General features: G+C 42.4%; 1 protein-coding gene across 1 annotated transcript; it reads left to right on the forward strand.

The window, feature by feature from the left end:
- The first annotated feature begins 1,908 nt into the window (after positions 1–1,908).
- inpp5jb (inositol polyphosphate-5-phosphatase Jb) lies at positions 1,909–18,109 on the forward strand. The gene is made up of 13 exons (XM_076099245.1): positions 1,909–2,587; positions 7,077–7,633; positions 9,383–9,490; positions 9,765–9,873; positions 12,331–12,447; positions 13,166–13,341; positions 13,495–13,606; positions 13,965–14,074; positions 14,187–14,394; positions 14,732–14,869; positions 14,987–15,070; positions 15,151–15,255; positions 15,377–18,109. The coding sequence occupies exons 2-13, from the start codon at positions 7,089–7,091 to the stop codon at positions 15,695–15,697; spliced, it is 2,133 nt and encodes a 710-aa protein (XP_075955360.1). The 5' UTR covers positions 1,909–2,587; positions 7,077–7,088; the 3' UTR covers positions 15,698–18,109.
- Positions 18,110–19,773: the final 1,664 nt, after the last annotated feature.

Below are 19,773 nucleotides of genomic sequence, written 5' to 3' on the forward strand. Positions count from 1 at the left end.
TTCTAGTTACTGGGACAAACGATGTTCTTCTTTATTATGTACTATACTCACATATCTCCCATACATCCCTGACTATCTTGAGATATCACAAAATAAAAAGCAAAAACCATAAACTATAGATACGGTCAATGTTACATCACTGTTGAGTAGATAAGCTATTTTCCATATGAGGATATATGGGTTAATGGGTACATGTGCCGTAAGCTTTCAACACATTTAGCAGTTTTTAGTTTACTTCTGTGTACCTCCAGTAGCTTCAGGCGACCATCTTCACCACATTTACTGTACTGCACAGCTTTTCCCAACACGCTTTGGCCTTAAAGGGCACAAAGCACACATAAAAACACACACACACACACACACACACACACACACACACACACACATAGTGTGTGTACAGTTTTTCACTCATTAATTTTATAAAGGCCACAGGCATTTAAGAGGTCATGGAGACTGATGAGGTTGCCACAGCAACATCTCATATTTGGCTCAGTGTAGATGTGTTTTGGCTTCCCAGAAGTAAACTGGTGTCAGAATACAAAGGTTTTAATGTATATGCAAGTAGACGCAGCAATTAAATTGTTATTTAGACATTTTAATGTGTCGTAAATATAATAATATTTTGGGTTATACATAATCAGCTGTTAAACCTTTCTGATGAAGGGTGAAACAAACTAAGCTGCTGATTTACTATATTTATTATAATTAAATTAAGGTGGTGAAAAGTGCAAATGAAGGTGCAACGTATGAATGAAAGTGCAGAGTATAACAAATGCTCCAAATTACAAGCTGATAGTGACTCCATTACTTTGTAAAACTGTTTCAGTCTCGATACTGGTACCTGGGCTTTGGGTATCGGCCAATACCGAGTATTAATAAGCTGTATGCCTGGGATCATTCTTTTATGTGTAGGGCAACATCAGGCTTGATTTAAAGATTGCTTTAAGTTTGGAAAACAAAATGTAACTATAAAAATCCATAGATATAAATGTCCTGAATTCTTATTTATTAAAATGTTATTAAATTTAGCTATTTGAGTCAGTATCGCACCGACATGCGATATCAGTATTGGTATCGGTGCATCTCTAACAAAAAGTTCCATGTGTAATGTTACAAATGTTTCACATCAAAAGCATGGAAATACATAATATGAATGTAAAATAAAAGAAAAAAACATGATGCATGTCAATTGACTTATTTGATTAATTACATTTTCTTTTAAGGGAATTTGCATCATTAAAGTTCATCATCAGCTAAAGTGAGTCCTGCAATAATAACAATGTGGCCTTGTCTAGTAGAGGGACACTGTGTTGACATGTAGTTTACAGAAGATGAAGGAGCATTAGCCTATAGAGCTCAAACAGAGTGCCTTAACAGGCAGGACAACTCTGATCTGGAACATGTTTAGAGAAAGAACTCTTTAAAAATATGGTTTTAATAAAGTGTTGGCTTAAATCATGTCTTCATTTGATGAGGGCAGGGTTCAGTGGGGGCTTAGTGAAGGCCCAAAGCAAATGATTGGGCTCTCCTGACAAACTTGTTAACAATATAAAGCAAAGACAACATCAAGCAACTATCCTTTACCCATGACCCAACGTGATGCTCAGGCTCTTAGATCTAAGGGGGGCATCACAACTTATATCCACCAACAAAAATACTCTCAGTCAGAGGGTTTCTGATAAAAAGCCAAAACAAAGGGACAATTTAAAGATGAAGCTAAGAAGCAGGTGCTTCTATTTAATTAGAAGCTCCTGCTCGGCATTAAGCCACGCACTTCTCCATACATACCACTAGGGTACAGTGGGGTTTCATCATAGACTTTGACTACATAGAACGGCTATTCAAATCCACACTGCATACAGCTAAAAGGCAATTTGGCGCCCAAACATAGGCTAGCGGCCTGTCGGTGTTATGTAAACTAATGTCGAGTCGGTGCACGAGCGTGTAACGGAGAGAGAGGATCGTCCGCTCAGCTCGCAAACGGAAGTCATGTTTGCGTAATTGCCATGATATTTCCTGTCTACATGCTGTAGTTCTTTGAGCTTCACACAGCCGGACGCTCACGGTAATCATCAACCGAAAACCGGGAGGCACGAACTGCTCGTTTACGGAAGCGCGCACTCTCTGTCTCGCTCTCTCTCTCTCTCGCTCTCTCTCGTGCCGTCCCGGACGATTTCTTTAATTTGAAGGGCACGGGGAAGGGACAGGACTCAGGCGTGCGCGTGCTGTCGCAGCCTGTGTCTTTAAACGCAGGAGGGACATTTGTGTTTCTGAGATGTAGCCTGACCAGCATCGCTTTTCAAATCCACCTGTCATCTCCCCGCTTAGGAAGGAAGGAAGGAAGGAGGGAGGGAGGAAAGGCGCTGGGATGCCGATGGTTTCATCTGGGAGGCGACTGGAAGGGAAAGTTCAGCCTGTTTTCGGTTAATGATTCACTTCTTCTTCTTCTTCTTCTTCTTCTTGTGATTCATGTAAATTCACAACCTCCACCGAGGCTGCCGAGACCGACCAACCGTTACATCTGTAGAAGCGGTTTACTCAAGATCCATCAGCTGTTAAAATCATCAACACAGAAGCACCCAAACAGGTAAAGGAGATGATTGATCAGCTGTGTTTATTATGTTTATAATGTAACGGGACGTGCTTCTGTTGATCACCAGTGGTGGTGACAGCAGAAACACCCATACAGTAAATATCGTTGTTTACTATCGTTTCATCCTGACATCACTTGTAAATACATCCCTGACAGCGGGTCCTCGTACTGTGGATGTGTCAGAGGGGATATTGACACTGTGGTTATTGATACATGTTACAGCATTTGTTTGCAACGGAAAACCATGGTAATTAAGAATAAACCAATCACAATTCAACCATTTTCAATGCAAGAGATCATGCTGATGAATCATCAGGCAGTCAGACATTAGTGTATCTCAGGCACACAAATACACACAAATGCATGCACACACAGGCACCCGTGTGTCTGAGTTAATATTTGATGGCAAAACACTGAATTAAAATGACCTTCATCCTTTTTTTTCAGCCAGACAAAAATTGTCCTTGAAGCAGGAGTGTAATTAGGCCAGATACTTTATCCGTATGCTGCTGTCCTCTTTCAGCCGAGACATCGGTCATTTCTGTGTCATTATGTAAATATGTATATCTACCTGCCATTGGCCAAATACCAGCGTGAAAGTGTGCAATGAAGAACTAGAGTTCTATTGTTTACACAACAGAGTATACTAAACATCACATCCTGTCAAAAAAAACTTTCTCTTGGTTGTCAGAAGTATTTACATATTTATGTCAGAAGCTGAATCTCATTGTACAAGTTTTTCATTATGTTCTACTAAAGTGGTGTTCTCTTACAGTGTCATACATGCCAGTGCTTGGTAATATTCAGATTGCAGTTACATGCAACAGTGTAATGTTATGCGATTGATGCACTGAGGGAGGATTCAGCTGCAGTCATAATAATCTGTATAGCCACATTGGATTCCTTAAACGCCCCATTAGATTTTAGTCCAAATTCATTGATTATAACTCACCGAACAAGTTTTCTCAGTAGTTACTGGAACAGCAACTACACTGCACTGTGAAGCTGCTGTTGCAACATTTTGTAATTTATTCTTATTTAGTAACCGGGCAGGAAGGAACATGCAGGCAATGAACTGACTTACAGTGTTCTTGATTTCATGCACATGCAGATGTTATTACACATAGCCATATCCAGAATCATTCACAGACAGATTATGTTGGACTGAATGGAAATCTTTACCCCAATTACTCCACATTGTGCATTGTACGCATGACAATTATTTGGTGAACCAGATGCTGCTTTTGCATCAGATAACAACATGGTGATTATTTTCCTCTACAGAGGGCCTTTTTAAGCAGAATGAAGCCGGAGTGAATGTTTCCATTTGGCTGGTTTCTATAATTGTTAATTGACAGAATCTGAAATGGCAATTTATAATATACTTTTGCAGTGCAGACATGAAACTCTATGTTGTCAGCACATGTCTTCAGTGTTGGACTGTAAGCAGAACAATGTGGACATCTTACAGCCCTGGCTGTGACCTGATCAGAAAGATGAGGCCCCCTGGATACAGGGGAGTGAATCTTTGTGGCACTAGGACCCAGAGGAGCCATTTACAGCTGTGGCAGCAGCTGCCGGAGTCATTTCTGTCCAGGTCATCATTAGTGTCCCTGTCACAGGGGCATATGGCCCTGGAGGCCCTGAACACCAACACGCTGCCTGGCTGTAATACAAACACAAAATGTGATCAGTGTTATGGTTAGAATCACTGTGCAGCCATGCAGAGCAGGGGATTTAAGATAACAGATCATTCAGTGTAGAGGATATAGATGACTCCCTTTACATTAACCTCTAAATAGAAAGAAATGTGGCCATTCAACAGACTCGCTCATCCAAAACTATCTGTGTTGTTAAATAATCCCATCAACATAGGCTGGCTAGAGCCTGCTGTTTGGGTTACACTGCATCCTTCCTGGTTCTCTCAGCTCTCAGGAGGGCGCATGTAAACACCATGACACATTTGTTACAATCAAATCATTCCCCTCGCTCCTCGGTGAACTCGAGTGGAATAAGAAGTGTTGTCGTCACTGTTCCCGGAAAGCCAAATACTTGGAAGAACATGTTTAAAATGTTTAAAAACTGCATTGTAGTTTTTGGCATGCGGAAAAGAAGTGTCTCTGAATGTGCTATTTCCTCATTAATCAGTGTTCGTATCTCACGATTTAGTAATTATGACCTCCACAATCTCATACTGGACCTCCCCATTCCCAGCTATCCTTCCTCGTACATGGTTTGAACATGTTCTCAGCCTCCAGTTGTTTTCCCATGTTCCCGAGCACTTTACCGCTGGTTATGATCAACGTCCAGCTGTTATGGCGGACTGTGGCGTCTTGACGTCATTGGTAGTGATTGTGAGGTGGTCGGCTGAAGGAAACAATGCAGAGAATGTTGCTGGAGGAGCACAAGTGTCACCTCAGAGCACAGGGGGGAGTAGAAGAAGAAAGGAGTGAAACGATTTTAGGTCAGGAATAGTGCAGGCGCTCGGCTTGATGTGAAAGGAAAAATATAGGATGGGAAAAACCAAATTGGTGGGTTGAGCGATTCAATGCCCATGCAGTGAAGGTGGGTAAGATGAAACAACAGAGTCTGGGAGAAGATGGGGAGAGAGAAAGGATTAGAGAAATGGGACGATAAGAGAGAGAGGGGGGGGGGGATTAAAGCTCGGAAAAATATAGAGTGCCAGAGGGAAGTGTGAGAGGATCAATTTGGAGACATTCTGCGAAGAGACACAGTGTTGTCACTGAATGGGCTGTCTCGCTCGGCTCTCCCTCCCGCTTCCCTCGGCTCGTTTTGCACCCACCCACTCCCACGTGTGCCCTGCCACCCTCCTCCACACTCCCCCCACTGAATGCCATACATGGACCATAGGAATACATTATGCCCGGCCAGGCACCCGGTTATTGGTGGACTGAAAGACCAGCGTGTTTCTGGGCACATGTGGAGTCCAGAGGCCTCCGTCTCTTCAAGGTCATGTGAATAATTACGAGCGGGCTCTGTTGTTTCCCCGTCCTCAAACAGAGTCTCTCTATTGACCGAAAATATGCCCCTGATGTAGAGTGCATCATTTCAACCATGCAGAGAATATAATAGGCTAATGCCTGCCATGATTTGGCTCTGCGCCACCCGATAACGAAAGATTAGGTGTCCTCTCACCCTCATGAAAGACATTTTATGGTCCCTTCTCACGTGTTTCACTTCTATTATCACGGACTGATGGATCTGGGTCGGGCTGCCTCAGTTTTGTGCCCAAATCAGCTCTTCTAAGGATCAGACATGTCCACAAGCACAAGGACATGTCCCCATCCACTGTACGTGGCAGTTTTTGTGTTTTAGGGATCCAACATCTGAGCAATCCTTGCTTGTTTTTCATTTTTTTTGGTGATGAACAATGTATGGATTACCATCTCCCTATAATCTTTTTTCCTCAGATTTTCCATGATTTTTTTAAAGTAATTTCCCAAAGACATTTGAATTACTTTAAGTGACACTCTTATGTCTTCAGCCATGTTGAGTATCATCATAATTACTCAGTTATTTATTATTTTTTCGTCAATTCATTGAAGCAGTTGCCGCTGATGTAAAATGCTTCACGTGTTTTGTATTTAAATCAGACATTTTAAAGCTTTTGTAAAACTGTGTGTACAGAAGCTGAACTTGCTATTGTGTCCCATCAATCAGCAGTAGAGAAAATCAATGCAGCCATTTATTCTGGCAATAATTGGATGGATTGTTACTTGAATAAATGGGTTTAAATTCCTCCTTTATTTCTGCCCCCCTCTGCTCTCTGTGTCTGTCTGATCTCGCTGCACCTCCCTCTCCCTGTATTGTTGTTTATTTCATGCCGTTTTGTTTTTGTTTTTGCGGTTCTGGACCGCACAGCAGCTCCTCGTGTTAGTGTGCGGCAGGTGCTCTGAGCTGATATGAACTGACTGAGCATCTCCCTGGTTACTGGGGGACTGGCAGGCGGCTTAGGCACAAGTAGAGAGGATGATAAACTGTGTCCAGGCTTGCTTTTCTCCAAATCTCCCAACCTAAAGCTCTGAGAGGTTAGGACAGTATAAGAATACGTCTCTCCTTGTCTCTTCCTTGTCTCTTCCTAATCCTCTCTAGTTGTTTTTTTGTATTTTGGTCTTTCAGATGTCTTCTTCTATCAGTATATTCGGCTGCATTCATCCGTTTTCAAGGCCATGAGAAGGCAGGTAATTGAGAAGCCGCTATGGTTGGAGCTTGAATGACTCACTCGGTTGCCCTGCTGGGTCAAAAAGGTCTCATGACAGTCCTGCACTCATCAGCTGAAAGTCACAGGGACTTTCGTCATGTTCCTTAGAGATGAATCCCTCCATATGATTGTGATGCTAAACAAGAATGTTATCTTCAGGGTTAGTTGTGTATTGATGTTCTGAATGAGTTAAATCCCTAAAATGCTAATATAATGTGCATTTTGCAAGTGGAAACATTCCCATTGTTTTCTTTGCTTCAGAAATCTTAAGAAATGGACCAAAATACTCCGATCCAAAGCCAGACGCAAGAAGACAACCCAAAGGGAGCAGCAGAAGCTTTAACAATAACTCCAGCTGCAGCATCAGATACAGCGGCTCCAGACACACTTTCCACTGCCAACCAGCCTGCAGCTCATGCCAGGCCTCGACGCCCACAGAGAAGTGCCAGAGTAGAGGGCTCCGTAGACATCGCTGAGCCCAAAGCTGAGCCCAAAGCTGAGCCCAAAGCTGAGCCCAAAGCTGAGCCCAAAGTCGAACCCACTCCAGTGGCGAACCACGAGGAGTGCACTCCTGATGGCGCTGTGGCAAGTCGCCCCAAACCCTCTCGCCCTGCAACATTCAAACCTTTAGGAGAGCTCACCAGGCCCAGCCCTAAGGTTGGTCCTAAAGGACCGGGCCACCACCCGATTAGGGCTGCGACAGTCTCCCACGCACCTGCCAGCAGGCCTGTGGCTCCTCACCTGAACCCTCATGCACAGAGAGCCTTCTCTGTAGCAGGTACAGCTGACACCCAGGCCCAGACTGTGGAAGACTTCAGGCAAGTTCCCTCATCAGTGTTTGTTCTAACATTCATGTCTCAGCATGTCTTAACACCGGCTTTCGATCCCAGACAGCTGAGAAAAATAAGCCTGGCACACATAGAATGCCAGTCGACACTCCGAGGCTACATGATTACAGTGAACGTGTAAATTGTGGGGATTTTTGCTTAACTAAGATAATTATTTAACACTGTTATTTGTTTCTGTGTCAGGAAAAATGTACCTCCTCAACTTTTTTATTTTTATTTTATTTTACAAATTCACCATCCAAAAAGTCTAAAATAATTCACTTTTGATAATATCAATATCCCATATTTTCAGGATGGATGGGATGCATTTAGTGTATTTCTAGTGTATTACATAATATGACCAATTTTAGGGACTATAACATTTCTATGTCAAGCTTCAAAAGTGTGACATATTTTGACTTAAAAGGCCTTTGTAAGGTTTGTGTCTTTCATTCCCACTGCATGTTCTCTCACTTATATGGGTGTATCTCGAACCAAGCCCTGGTTAACAGGTCACTGCAGAGTAAACTGGATTTCTGGAATGGATTAGGTTGCTAAATTACCGACAACATTTTTTCACAGAAGTGTCGTAACACAGAAAATAAAGCTTCACATGATAATGAATTAATGATTTAATGTCATGAAATGTTTATCAACAAGAAAACTTACAAACCCAAGTAAAATGTATGCAGTTATATCAGCATGCTGGCGCTGTGAGAAGGGTCTTCTGGAAGTGGAAGTTCAAAGATAACACTGCCGGCATAGTGAGCTCACTGCTTTTTATAGAACATTTTTGAAATTGTCTTTGGTACTCTGGAAGAACTGTGACATTGGCCCCTAAATGTCACATACCCTGTGCCACTACCATTGACCAGTAAACAGAAAAGAGCTCCATGATCATTCACTCGTTTAATTTGGGGAAATATTAAATAGCTTAAATACTGCATTAAATATCGATCCTTAAACACGTGTAACATACACAGTAGGAGGATCGGGATGTAGAGAATTTCAGTCGATTTATTTTCCAAACTGCTTGCCCTCATCAGGATTGTAGTTGGCTGGAGCCTGTCCCAGTGTACAAACTGGATGAGAGGCAAGATGGACTCTGGACAGGTCTGTCAGAGAGCCAACATACTGCATTATTACAGACAAACACACCCTCATGTTCACATTTATGCGGGTGATTTCGATTTTCTTATTTATCTTACTTGCATGTCTTCAGACCGGCTCCGAGTTGGCTCGGCAGAGTCTTTTTTTAGGTGACATTACATTGCATGAATTAACAACAAAGGAGGTGCTTGTACAATTCCTTATACAACCTTTAGTTTGCACCAGTACGGTCTGGTAACTAATTAATGGTGTTGATTTATCTAATGGAAACAGTAGCTGGTGGAAATCAACACTGTCTTTGCACTCAGCTTTGTAAGGCATGTTGTTTTTACTTACATTTGGGTGGTCAAAGCTCACAAAGAAGACATTTTGGTCCATAAATCAAGAATTCATATGCTAATTGTGACAATTTCACATAAATTTCTTATATGATAAAATATTGAAGCGATGGCATTTTGGACAAACATGGATGTAAACTGCAACCTGACTGGTTGGCGGAGGCATACAACTGTGAGGCGGTTATTCTAGTAGTTAATACAGGGGTTCTGCTGTCTCATTCAGAGTCTTTAGGTCGTGATCATGAGGTCTGTCGGTGATGAGAGTTTACAACCTAACAGCCTTTTCCAACAGGCTGCACGTCATCACTTGGAACGTGGGTTCGGCCACGCCACCCGATGACATCACTGCCTTGCTGGGGCTGAATGTGGGTGATGGAAACACTGACATGTACATTATCGGGTGAGTGTTTTGTGGCGCATCCAGTGTCTTCCACATGAAAGCTGATGAAAGTGTCCATTTATGCCCACTTGTCCCACGTCGACACTTTAAACATTGTCACTAATGAGCAGTCGGGCTCAGTTCTGAGCCACAGGGATGTCTCTCTCCTTATGGCTACGATTTTCTTCCATTTATGAATCCACCATTACATTATTACAAAGTTCTCCCTGATCAGCTCCTCTTACATCTCTGTCGGATGTTGACCCTTGTGTGTCGTGTGTCCTTTTTCTTCAAGGCTGCAGGAAGTGAACTCTATGATTAACAAAAGGCTGAAAGATGTCCTCTTCACAGACCAGTGGAGCGAGGTCTGCATGGAGAGACTCAGCCCCTTTGGTTATGTGCTGGTCAGTAATGGCTTTTATTATCAACACATATGCACTCTCTTAAACTAAAATGCTAAACAGCTTACATTCATAGTACGCATTACGTTATTGCTGATGAGATCTCTGCTGCTCCGCTGCTGCCTCGGCTCATTTTGTTCCCTGAGCAACGGATGGGGTGATAATTTATAACAGGCGTGTAATGTCAGCTCCCTTCTGTGTGCCTTTATGACTGCATACCTGCTCCTTTTTCTCTGTCTTACCCTGTCACAGTGGCCTACACCCACTCTGAGTAGGTAGCACACGAAGAAATGCACTATGTCATGCACACATTGAATAGAATGGATCAAATACTTCCCAATATGTACTGCAGAGATCAGACATTAAAAGCTGGGAAAGCGGGGTTTATTTTCTCACCAGCTGTCTGGTGTGTTGGTACATACCGCAGCTGAGGTTGGTGTTCGTCTGGCTGCATCTGAAACGATACTTGTCTGTTGGCATGGTGAGCCAGAGTGTGAATCAGCTGTTGAGCTGTCGAGCTATACAAATGTCTCCCAGGACGCTGTTTTATTTTTGGATCACGTTGATGTCAGTGTTGATGGGCCTCTGACAGGGAGACTGACGCTGTCCCCCAGTAATGTCATGGTCTGCTACGTTAGCTTGAACCTCGCAAAAATCATTTCCATGTGATATTAATGCTGTGAACAGATTAAGGGGATGTGTTAGTTTGAATTTGAAGTAGAGGTAGACGGCGGTGTCAGTTGGAATCTGTCTCGTCACGACATGGTGGACAGACACGCTGTAACGAGACACCCCATCGGTTCTGTCTGCTCTGAGATAGTCAGCTCACCAAGACTCATTGTCAGGTTCAAAGTGTAACTGCTGCCAGCACAAGAAAGATGACTGCCGTTCACTGCAGGACCACAGAGCCAACAAAACATTTGTTTCTGGCTATTCACCACACGGTTAACATCATTTATGTTTGAGTAAGCTACAATTAAATGCACACATTTTTCTGGCCCTCATCTCTAATTGCAACATGGCACTCTCAATTGGAATATGTTGCAGCTCGACTTTTTGTATGCAGTGGGGATTTATTGTATTATATTGTAGTAAATCGATTTATTGCATGTAGGATTAATGTTTAGGTTAAATCACATTTCATAGATTTGTAGGCACTGGAATAACAAGAAAAAAAAACCAAGTCAAGTTGTCACTTGAATACTAATTTGTTAAGCAATTTCAATAAATCAATGGATTTCTTCAGAAAGCCAGCAAATGCTGTCTAATGTGCATGTTGTGTATTGAACAGCGGAGGAAGATGTTGATGATTCTGTGGTCTTCATTATTAGAAACTGGAAGGAGTAAGCCATTGTTTTGCACTAAACTTCTACCAAATTCCCAGACTTCACACTTCACAGCTCAGTTCTTAAGTCACGTGTGTGCTGTTCAATGTCGATCGTACACCGCTGCACACGTGCACTCACTGCACCCTTCACGAGCTCCCCCAATGTTCACTGATGTTGATAAGAAATGCTTTTCACCCACAATACATTCAGGCAAAGGTGTACTCAGACTTTTCCACAGAAACACACTCATTGCCTGCGTCCACACACGTACCACACATAAAGTTGGTCCGCTTTACGGTTCAGTAGAATCCATTACGCAACAAAGTAGTTCAAATAGCTGGTTAGTATACAAGCGAGCGGGTCTTGAGTCACGTGCAAAGATGTGTGCCTCCATTGCTGGCCACAGGGCATTTCAGGCGGGGTGTGATCATGCTTCTTCCGCCTGCAGTTGGGGGTTGGGATGTGTGGACCACTGGAGAAAGGGAGCGAGAGAGATGAACATAAATATCGGGTGAGGGGCTTGACCTAGCATGCAGATAGCTCATCTTGTTCCACAACGCATGCATCATATTTCTGCCCTTCTTGCACAGTACAAAAAATATGTGCACTCCTTTGAATGAATGTCAAAATCTGCACATCATTATGTAGCAGAACAAGCAGCAAGTGCTGTTGAGATGATGGTGGAGGGCTCGGAGAAAGGGAAGGTCTGGCCATCAAGTGCCTACAGCGTGTACATCACGTTCCCTCCACAAAGTGGTTCGTTGCCACAGCGAGGGTAGACGACAAGCTATGGCCTCCTTAATGTGCAGCGCTTCATGTAAAGTAGAGGGAGAGCGCTGGGCCGCCGGCTCCTGCAGGGCGAAATGGTAATGCAAGGGGGCAGAAAGAGGAGGGGGAGAGAAAGTGAAGCGGAGCAGCATAAATGGACACACAGCAAAGCCGGACGCAGCTCAGAGAATTTGTTTATTGAAATTTTAGTGCGCGTTATCAAGATTATAATACAGTTACCCTGAACTGTATTGCTGCTCTCTTTTCAGGTTTAAGCAAAGTGCCTCCTTATATCTCACCTGTTCATGTTATCTTATTTCGTTCTTCATGTCTGTCTGTACTTGTCCTCTTGTCTGTCCCTCAGGTGACCTCCCAGCGGATGCAGGGGTTGCTGCTGCTGGTCTTTGCCAAGTACTTCCATCTGCCCTTCCTCCGCGGAGTCCAGACTGAGACCACCCGCACTGGCCTGGGGGGTTACTGGGTGAGACAGCTACTGACACCATTCTGGGATCAGCACTGTATTCTGGACATTTCACACATGGAAGCTCAGCTGCACATGGGACGGCATTTCCGTGGGCGTGACTATGGTTTAAATTTGATCTGAGAGACACTAGCTTTCCACTACAGTGTCTACACACTTCTATGGCTCGGTTTGTAAACGATGCAGGTCGTTTGCTTTTATCCAGTCTTGTTACTTGATAGTCAAATGGTGTTCCATCCAGTTTTATGAGAATAAAGACCAGGTAAAAACATGGGGTGATAATTTAATTTAGACAGAGCGAAGATCCTGTTCACTGAAAAATGATGTAGCACTCAGTTTGAAGTGAAACCCTCTCTGTATGAACTCGGGCATCAGCACATTCTGCACATTTAACACTGAAACATCTTTTGTGTTTTAGTGGGTCAGAGCAGTTGGGAGAACAGCGGGAAGATATCCACAGACTCATCCTGTCCCCCCACTGTGCACTTTACTGTACTTCATTAAATATTGATGACTGTCTTCACTGGTCCTTAATGAGTAAATGTCCTGTGTGTCTGTGGCACAGACACGCACACCACTAATACAGTGAAAACACTCGCAGACCAATCACTGACTTTAGACGCTTTTCCATCACTGACCGTAGTCATTTAATTTTGAGAAACTAAAGGATTTTTTTCCCCCTTCTCTTTGTTCTCCGTTGTGCTTGTCATTGTTACAGGGAAATAAAGGTGGCGTGAGCGCCCGCATGTCAGCGTTCGGCCACACTATCTGCTTCCTCAACTGCCACCTGCCGGCTCACATGGAAAACTCTGGGCAGCGCATGGAGGACTTTGAGAGCATCCTGCAGCAGCAGCAGTTTGAGGGCCAGACTGCCTCTGGTGTTCTTGACCATGAGTAAGTCAGCACAACCTTTACACTCTGATGTATCGGAGTAAAATAGACTTGTTTTCCCCATATTCATGTTTTCCGATGGAAATGGTGTCGCAATCAGCATTGCAAAAGTACGTATGTACTTGCACTTGTTTGAATTCGTGAAATTTTTCACAGTGTGGTGTTCTGGTTTGGGGATCTAAATTTCCGCATTGATGACCTGGATATGCAAGTGGTGAAATCAGCCATCGATAGCAACAAGTTTCCAATGTTGTGGGAAAAGGATCAGGTAAACGATAAAGGCTCTCTAATGTACTGTTTACAAGACCGAGAGAAGACTGTTAAATATAACTCCTCTGCATGTGTCCTTTTGAAAAGCAACTTGCCCCTTAGCTCCTCCGTGTTTATAGCATCAGGTTAGCTTTTGATTGAGTTCTTGATTTAGTAAAGAACAAGGGTTTTCTATACATTGAAATATTTTCCCCAATAAAATCTTACATTTAGATCTGACTTCCTCTGAGGACATTTTACAAGCTGAAACAAGGTTTTTAAGCCATAAAATACATGTCTGGTGGACTATGCACTGTGTAGGTGATGCCACTAGAGGGCCCTAGAGAAACACACTATCTTCTTCTTCATTGTTGCAGCTCAATATGGTCAAAGACTGTGAGACAGTGTTGGAGGGTTTCCAAGAGGGGCCGCTGAAATTTCCTCCCACCTACAAGTTTGATGTTGGGACAGATACATATGACACAAGGTTGGTCCCTTTTCTGAAAGGTCCTCACTAGCCCGGGGGAGCATGAAAGTGCTGATTTTAAAGTTGTTGTTTTTTGTCGCGCTCCATTGCTCTCTTTCTGTCCTCCACCTAGTGGGAAGAAGCGTAAACCAGCTTGGACCGACCGGATCCTGTGGCGCCTGAGAGCCACTGCTACTGCCAGCGCTGCTCTCAGCGCAGGGAAGCGGGGCTCCATGTCGGGGCTGACCAGTGGGACCAAAGTGACACAACACTACTACCGAAGTCACATGGAATACACCGTCAGTGACCACAAACCAGTCTCCTCCATCTTTACCCTGCAGGTGAGACTTTGTAAAGGTGACTTAAGGCTGGCATGCTTTTAATTCAATACTGGTGCTAATACAATGATAAAATACTTTGTTTCCAAAGTAAAATCAAAAACAGTACTACTTTCTACTTTCAGCACCTTATTTTGAAAATCAAACAATGTTTAATGTTTAAACTCAAACTGCTGTATAACTTTAAATTGGGAAAACATCGGCTCTGCTGCCGTTGATAATCGATGTCAGTGTTAGTACTGACATTTTATAGTCAACCGTCTTTATCATTTAGGTTTATATTAGGGACGTTACAGTGATTTTGCACCGTACAAACGTTTATGGTAAATGTTCTTTTCAGTTCCCGTACAAATTGGACGTTCCCCTGGTCACAATCATGGTGGAGGATGAGTGGAATAGTATTGCTGATGCCATAGCAAAATTCCAACTGGTGCCCAACTACCCACGCAGCTCCTGGGACTGGATCGGACTGTACAAGGTAAACAGTCTTACCTCTACCGGCCAAATGAAATGTTACGTCTGAAGAATCCACCTCAGCAACTCATCAGGTGCATTGTAATAAATATTTCTGTGCGTTACCAATTTGCCAACCTAGGTGGGTTTCAAGCACCATAAGGACTATGTGGGATACGTGTGGGCCAAGCAAGAGGAGGCTGATTTTACTCGACAAGACCATCAGGTAATCTGGTTGCGTGCTGAATTCTCCTCAGAGATCATTTTCTTTCACATTTAATAGATGTCTGACGGACTGTTTTCCAGGTAACCTTTACCGAGGAAGAACTGCCCAAAGGCTCAGGGGACTTTATCTTGGGTTACTATAGCAACAACATGAGCACCATTGTGGGTGTAACGGAGCCATTTCAGGTAATCATGGCACTCTGGCACTGCTTTCTTGAGGCGAATACAATCAAATGCATTTGCTCTAAGAGGGGGACCTTTCTATCCCCTAAATCCCAGTCTTATCATCTTTTTCATTTGTCTTCAGATCCAGCTTCCCACTTCAGGACTTGATGCCAGTTCTTCTGACAGCTCTGACTTCAGTTCAGATGACGACGGCACTGTCGTCCCCACGAAGACGAGGTCCCGCAGTCCCAGTCCACGCAAAGCCAAGCACCGCAGCCATCGCAGCCATCGCAGCCACACCCGCAGCCGCTCCGGCAGCCCCGCACAGGCCAAAATGAAAACCCTCGAGGTCACCGCCACGACAGCTGAGAGTGAGTTCACGGGACGTCCAGCAGAGGACAGCAGCGACCAGGTGTCCGCTCCTGAGGAGAAAGAAAAAGACACAGAGGGTTCAGGGGTGTGATACACAATCTAGTCCTGCTGTTGTCACAGGTCACATAGCCAACTGTTGTGTCTTTTATCAAATACATCCATTACACTGTATGTTTTCTGTGATGAAAATATACAGTTTCTGATGCCATCCTTTTCAGGAAAAGCCATCTGGTTTGTCCAGAGGGCTTACTTTGCCTTGAGTTGTTCTATTGAGCTGTGCACATTGTATATTTTTTATTTGTAAACCTTTCACTCTGTCCTGTGTTTCTTCTACCTTTGTCCGTTCTCAGGTGTGGACAGTACAGGGAGCTGACACCTTGCATTAGGAAATACTCAAGGATGCTATGGTCATGTAGAGTAAAAGAGTGGTTACTTAATACTCTTTAGAAATCATCTTCCCCATATTCCGACAGTGATTTGATACTCTGCACTGTCGTAGCAGTCAGTAAACGCTTTTGAGTACGACATACTTGACACAAACATTTCACACAAATCGTTTGCTTTAGTCGTGAAACATGTGTCGCTCTGACCAAGAGGAGCATAGAGACATAGTGGAGAAAGCATTTTATTCCAAAAACATTCTACATAAGCATCACCAGCTCTGTCAACAATCACTTATTTTATTTAGCTTCTGCAAATCTGCAAACGGAGATAGCCATGCAATTTGACTTGCCGCTATACGTCTACTAATGTGGATATTCCCTGCTTTGGAAATTCAGCATGCTTTACACGGCAACATGATGCATAACACGCAGGGAGCATTTCAAATGATCCACCGATAAGAATAAAGACCCTCCAGGGTGCATGATAAAACAGAGCAGAACCAAAGTGGGTGGAGACGGGTTCAGGGGGCTCGGCCACCAGTTAAGTTAGCTTTTGAAATGATTTACCCAGAAAACGAGAAAAATCACATCTTATTCATTTTTTTTCTCCATTTTCAATAAGTATTAAAATAACATTTTGTGTGTGATGATTTCAGCACAGAAGCAAGTAAAATGCTGATAATCAATCTGGATATCTCTGACAAATGTGAGCAGGAGCTCTACTATGTAGAGCTACTATGGGGCTTTGCATTGTACGATACAAAGCTCCACTGTCGTGAATACCACAATGCCAATGTGATATTTAAAATACATGAAATGGTCCTATCTAATGTTTCATTTTCTTTCTATGAATTTGACTTTTGCTTTCTTTTCTTTTTTAAGTTCACTGCTCCTGTTACTTGGTCTGTGTTTTCTTTTGCTCAGATCCCTCCTATCTGATCCTAGTGGTTAGCTGACCCTGACAATAGTCACAGTAGTCATGTTGCATTGTTACCGTGTGACCTCAGATGCACCATTTTAGACACGTTGTACTTTTGGGCTGTTAGCGTAGGACAGTGTATACTGTTGTAGCTGTAAGTAAGTGGGTATGTCTTTAATCACTTTTTGTGTGTATGTGTTTTTATGGACGTGTGTGTTTTTGATGGTGGAAGGTGTGTGTGTGTGTGTGTGTGTAGTTAGCTGTGGCAGTGAATGTGTTTGCATGGACATACTGTACATTCCGGTACTGTGATTTTTGTGCTGTAAAGTGCTGTTTTTGACTCCCCTTTGTTATAATAGTGGATGTGAAAATTGTTAGGAAAACTTGGTAAGAACAGTATAAAAATGTAACTGTTAGTGTTAAGTGAAGAAGATGCAGGACAGTTATGCTTGCATTAATCTGAAATTATTCGAAACATTTCATAGTGCATTCTTGTATGTCTTGTCTTCGAAATGAAAAACCTAATGGACCTTTGTTTAGAGTGATATGTTTAAAAGAAGATTAAGATTGTATGACTTTGTCCTGCTTTAGGTCATTTAGATAAGTATGGTCAGTTCTGCTGTCATGACCAGTTCTATTGTTCTATAAGATCAGATCTATTGTGAAATGTAAATGAAAAGAAAGCTCTGTCTCCAGAATGTTATTGTTTTGTAATTGTGTGGCTAAAATAGAAGAAATATGTATGTAAAGGCCAAATATTAAGTATGGTAGAAAACACAAAGTAGGAGACAATCTATGCTACAAAGATGACTTTACTTAAATTGTGTATTTATTTTCTTATTTAATTGTTAAATGAGCCTGAATTCTGCTGGCCAGTGAGGGAGCATTATGTCAATGGATATTACCGAATATAGATGATTATTTTCTTGTTCTATAAGGAACTGTGAAGAGAGTCTGATTTCTCCAGTTTCCATTTTAGTAAATCCAGATCAAATGTTGCTTTAATTGTGTGGATTGTTCAGTCTACAGGTCTTTGAATAATTGTGAATGAAATTGACTCAAAAAATATAGCAAGCGTGTGAGATATTGTGAGATTCTGTAAAACCATCTGATCAGTGAGGCGATAAGGTTTTTTTAGGAGTTGCTTGCTTTGTTCTCAAACCCCAAAACTAGTGGAACACTGTCCAAAGAAAAAAATATACTCCCCTTCAAATTGTGCTGTCTGTGTGTTTCCTGAGTCGCTTCATATTTATTGTCATTGGCTGAAAAAATGTTGATTACAGTGTAATCTATTGTTTCCTCTATTTCTATATATCAGAATAAGTGAAAACGTGACAAACTGAAGAGTTACGTATTTATTTTTTTCTTGCTGAAAGGTGAAAGAGAATGAGAGAGCACTAAAGAAACAGTAACAGTGACTGAGTTTGATGATGTGGATGTACAAAGTAAATAAGGGTGAAGGGCCTAAAAACATATTGATGCCATTCCCTGAGAGAATCCGGTCTGCGCTGCTAAAACCTTTCCACGAAATGTAAAAGTCTTTAATACAACAACAGTACAGCAAATGCATTATCTTCAATTATGTAAAAGAATTGAACTTCATTCAAAGTTTACCAGTGTTAGGGTGGCCCTTCAGTCAACTATTATTCATCTTTGGACAGCCATTTGGCTCTTTGTGATGTATCATTGGATACAGTGGATGTTGCTTGCTATTACACACCGTCTATATAAATGTGGGCGACAGACACGACAAACATCCTGCAGAAGGCAACAGCAGGTGCATCTTGCATCATGCTTTTTCCCTCTGAAAAGAATGTGTCCACCCTGCGAATTCATGGTGACAAATGACTACCGCTCTGATGCAACACTGGCTAGAGATTGAGTTACTTGATTTAGTGAAAATAAACCATAATAACGTCATTAAATTAACTGACCAAAAGGGTACAAGCGGACAATACTAATGGCCCTGTAATGTCATAAGTGTGAGGATTTATTCTGGGTTGCATTTTCCATCAAGATTGCAAAATTGAAAGGTCTAATTTCCAGGAATAATACTCGACTGTAAGAGCAGTATGTTTGTGCTGAAGAAAACCTTTGATATTTGACCATTTATAACCTCTAGTGATATGAGCCACTGGAATAACCCTTATCAGTACTGTTGGGTATTGATGTACCTTTATTCTATATCTCACATTATTACCTAACAGCCACTGTTTGTGTTGTGTTATCTATCTGTCACCGTGACTGGCATTGACTTCAGATTGAGCACCTTGAACAGATACAACATCAGGTCACTCTGCTTAATAACAGAACACTGGGCCTTGTTTGTAGCACCACTGGGATTGTGTGCTCCACACCTTCATATAAATGCATTGCCTCTGTGACAAATTATGTATTCATATTTAAAGATATCTTGAAAAGGGGATGATTCATAGGTGCAGGATATTCACAATGACAAGCAGAATATGTACATGGATTTTCTTGGTGGAGCAGCGGTCTGAGTCACAAACTTTGAAACCACAATATCCCAATTTCAACATATTTTCTGGATGAAACACTGGGACCAGAATTGAACTATAGCCATACTCCTCTTCTCAAATGAATACAATGTTCCTTCCTTCGTTGGAGCTAAAACCATGGTAAACCTGTCCTTGCAGCGACATTAATTAAACCCATCTGTTGCCTACAAAGGTACATGTTCACAATCACAGCTTTTGATTATATTAAAAAACAGTGCCTGAAGGGTAAGAGGCAGATGGAAGCTTTCTGAGTAAAGTCTAATTAAATTATGTTTAGATATGATATACACCGCTTCTGCTCGCTCTACACTGTCCAGTTTTCACTTTGTTGCAATTATTTCCAGGT

Source organism: Anarhichas minor, unplaced genomic scaffold, assembly GCF_050575085.1.
Source record: "Anarhichas minor isolate MPS153535 unplaced genomic scaffold, ASM5057508v1 ptg000025l, whole genome shotgun sequence".
Lineage (NCBI taxonomy): Eukaryota > Metazoa > Chordata > Actinopteri > Perciformes > Anarhichadidae > Anarhichas > Anarhichas minor.

Excerpts from the sequence above, each read along its gene's own strand:
- inpp5jb (XM_076099245.1), top strand. The coding sequence starts at position 7,089 with ATGGACCAAAATACTCCGATCCAAAGCCAGACGCAAGAAGACAACCCA. Across the intron at positions 13,342-13,494 it reads TCTGGTGTTCTTGACCATGA|TGTGGTGTTCTGGTTTGGGG; the intron begins GTAAGTCAGCAC and ends AATTTTTCACAG. Across the intron at positions 14,075-14,186 it reads ACAGATACATATGACACAAG|TGGGAAGAAGCGTAAACCAG; the intron begins GTTGGTCCCTTT and ends TCCTCCACCTAG.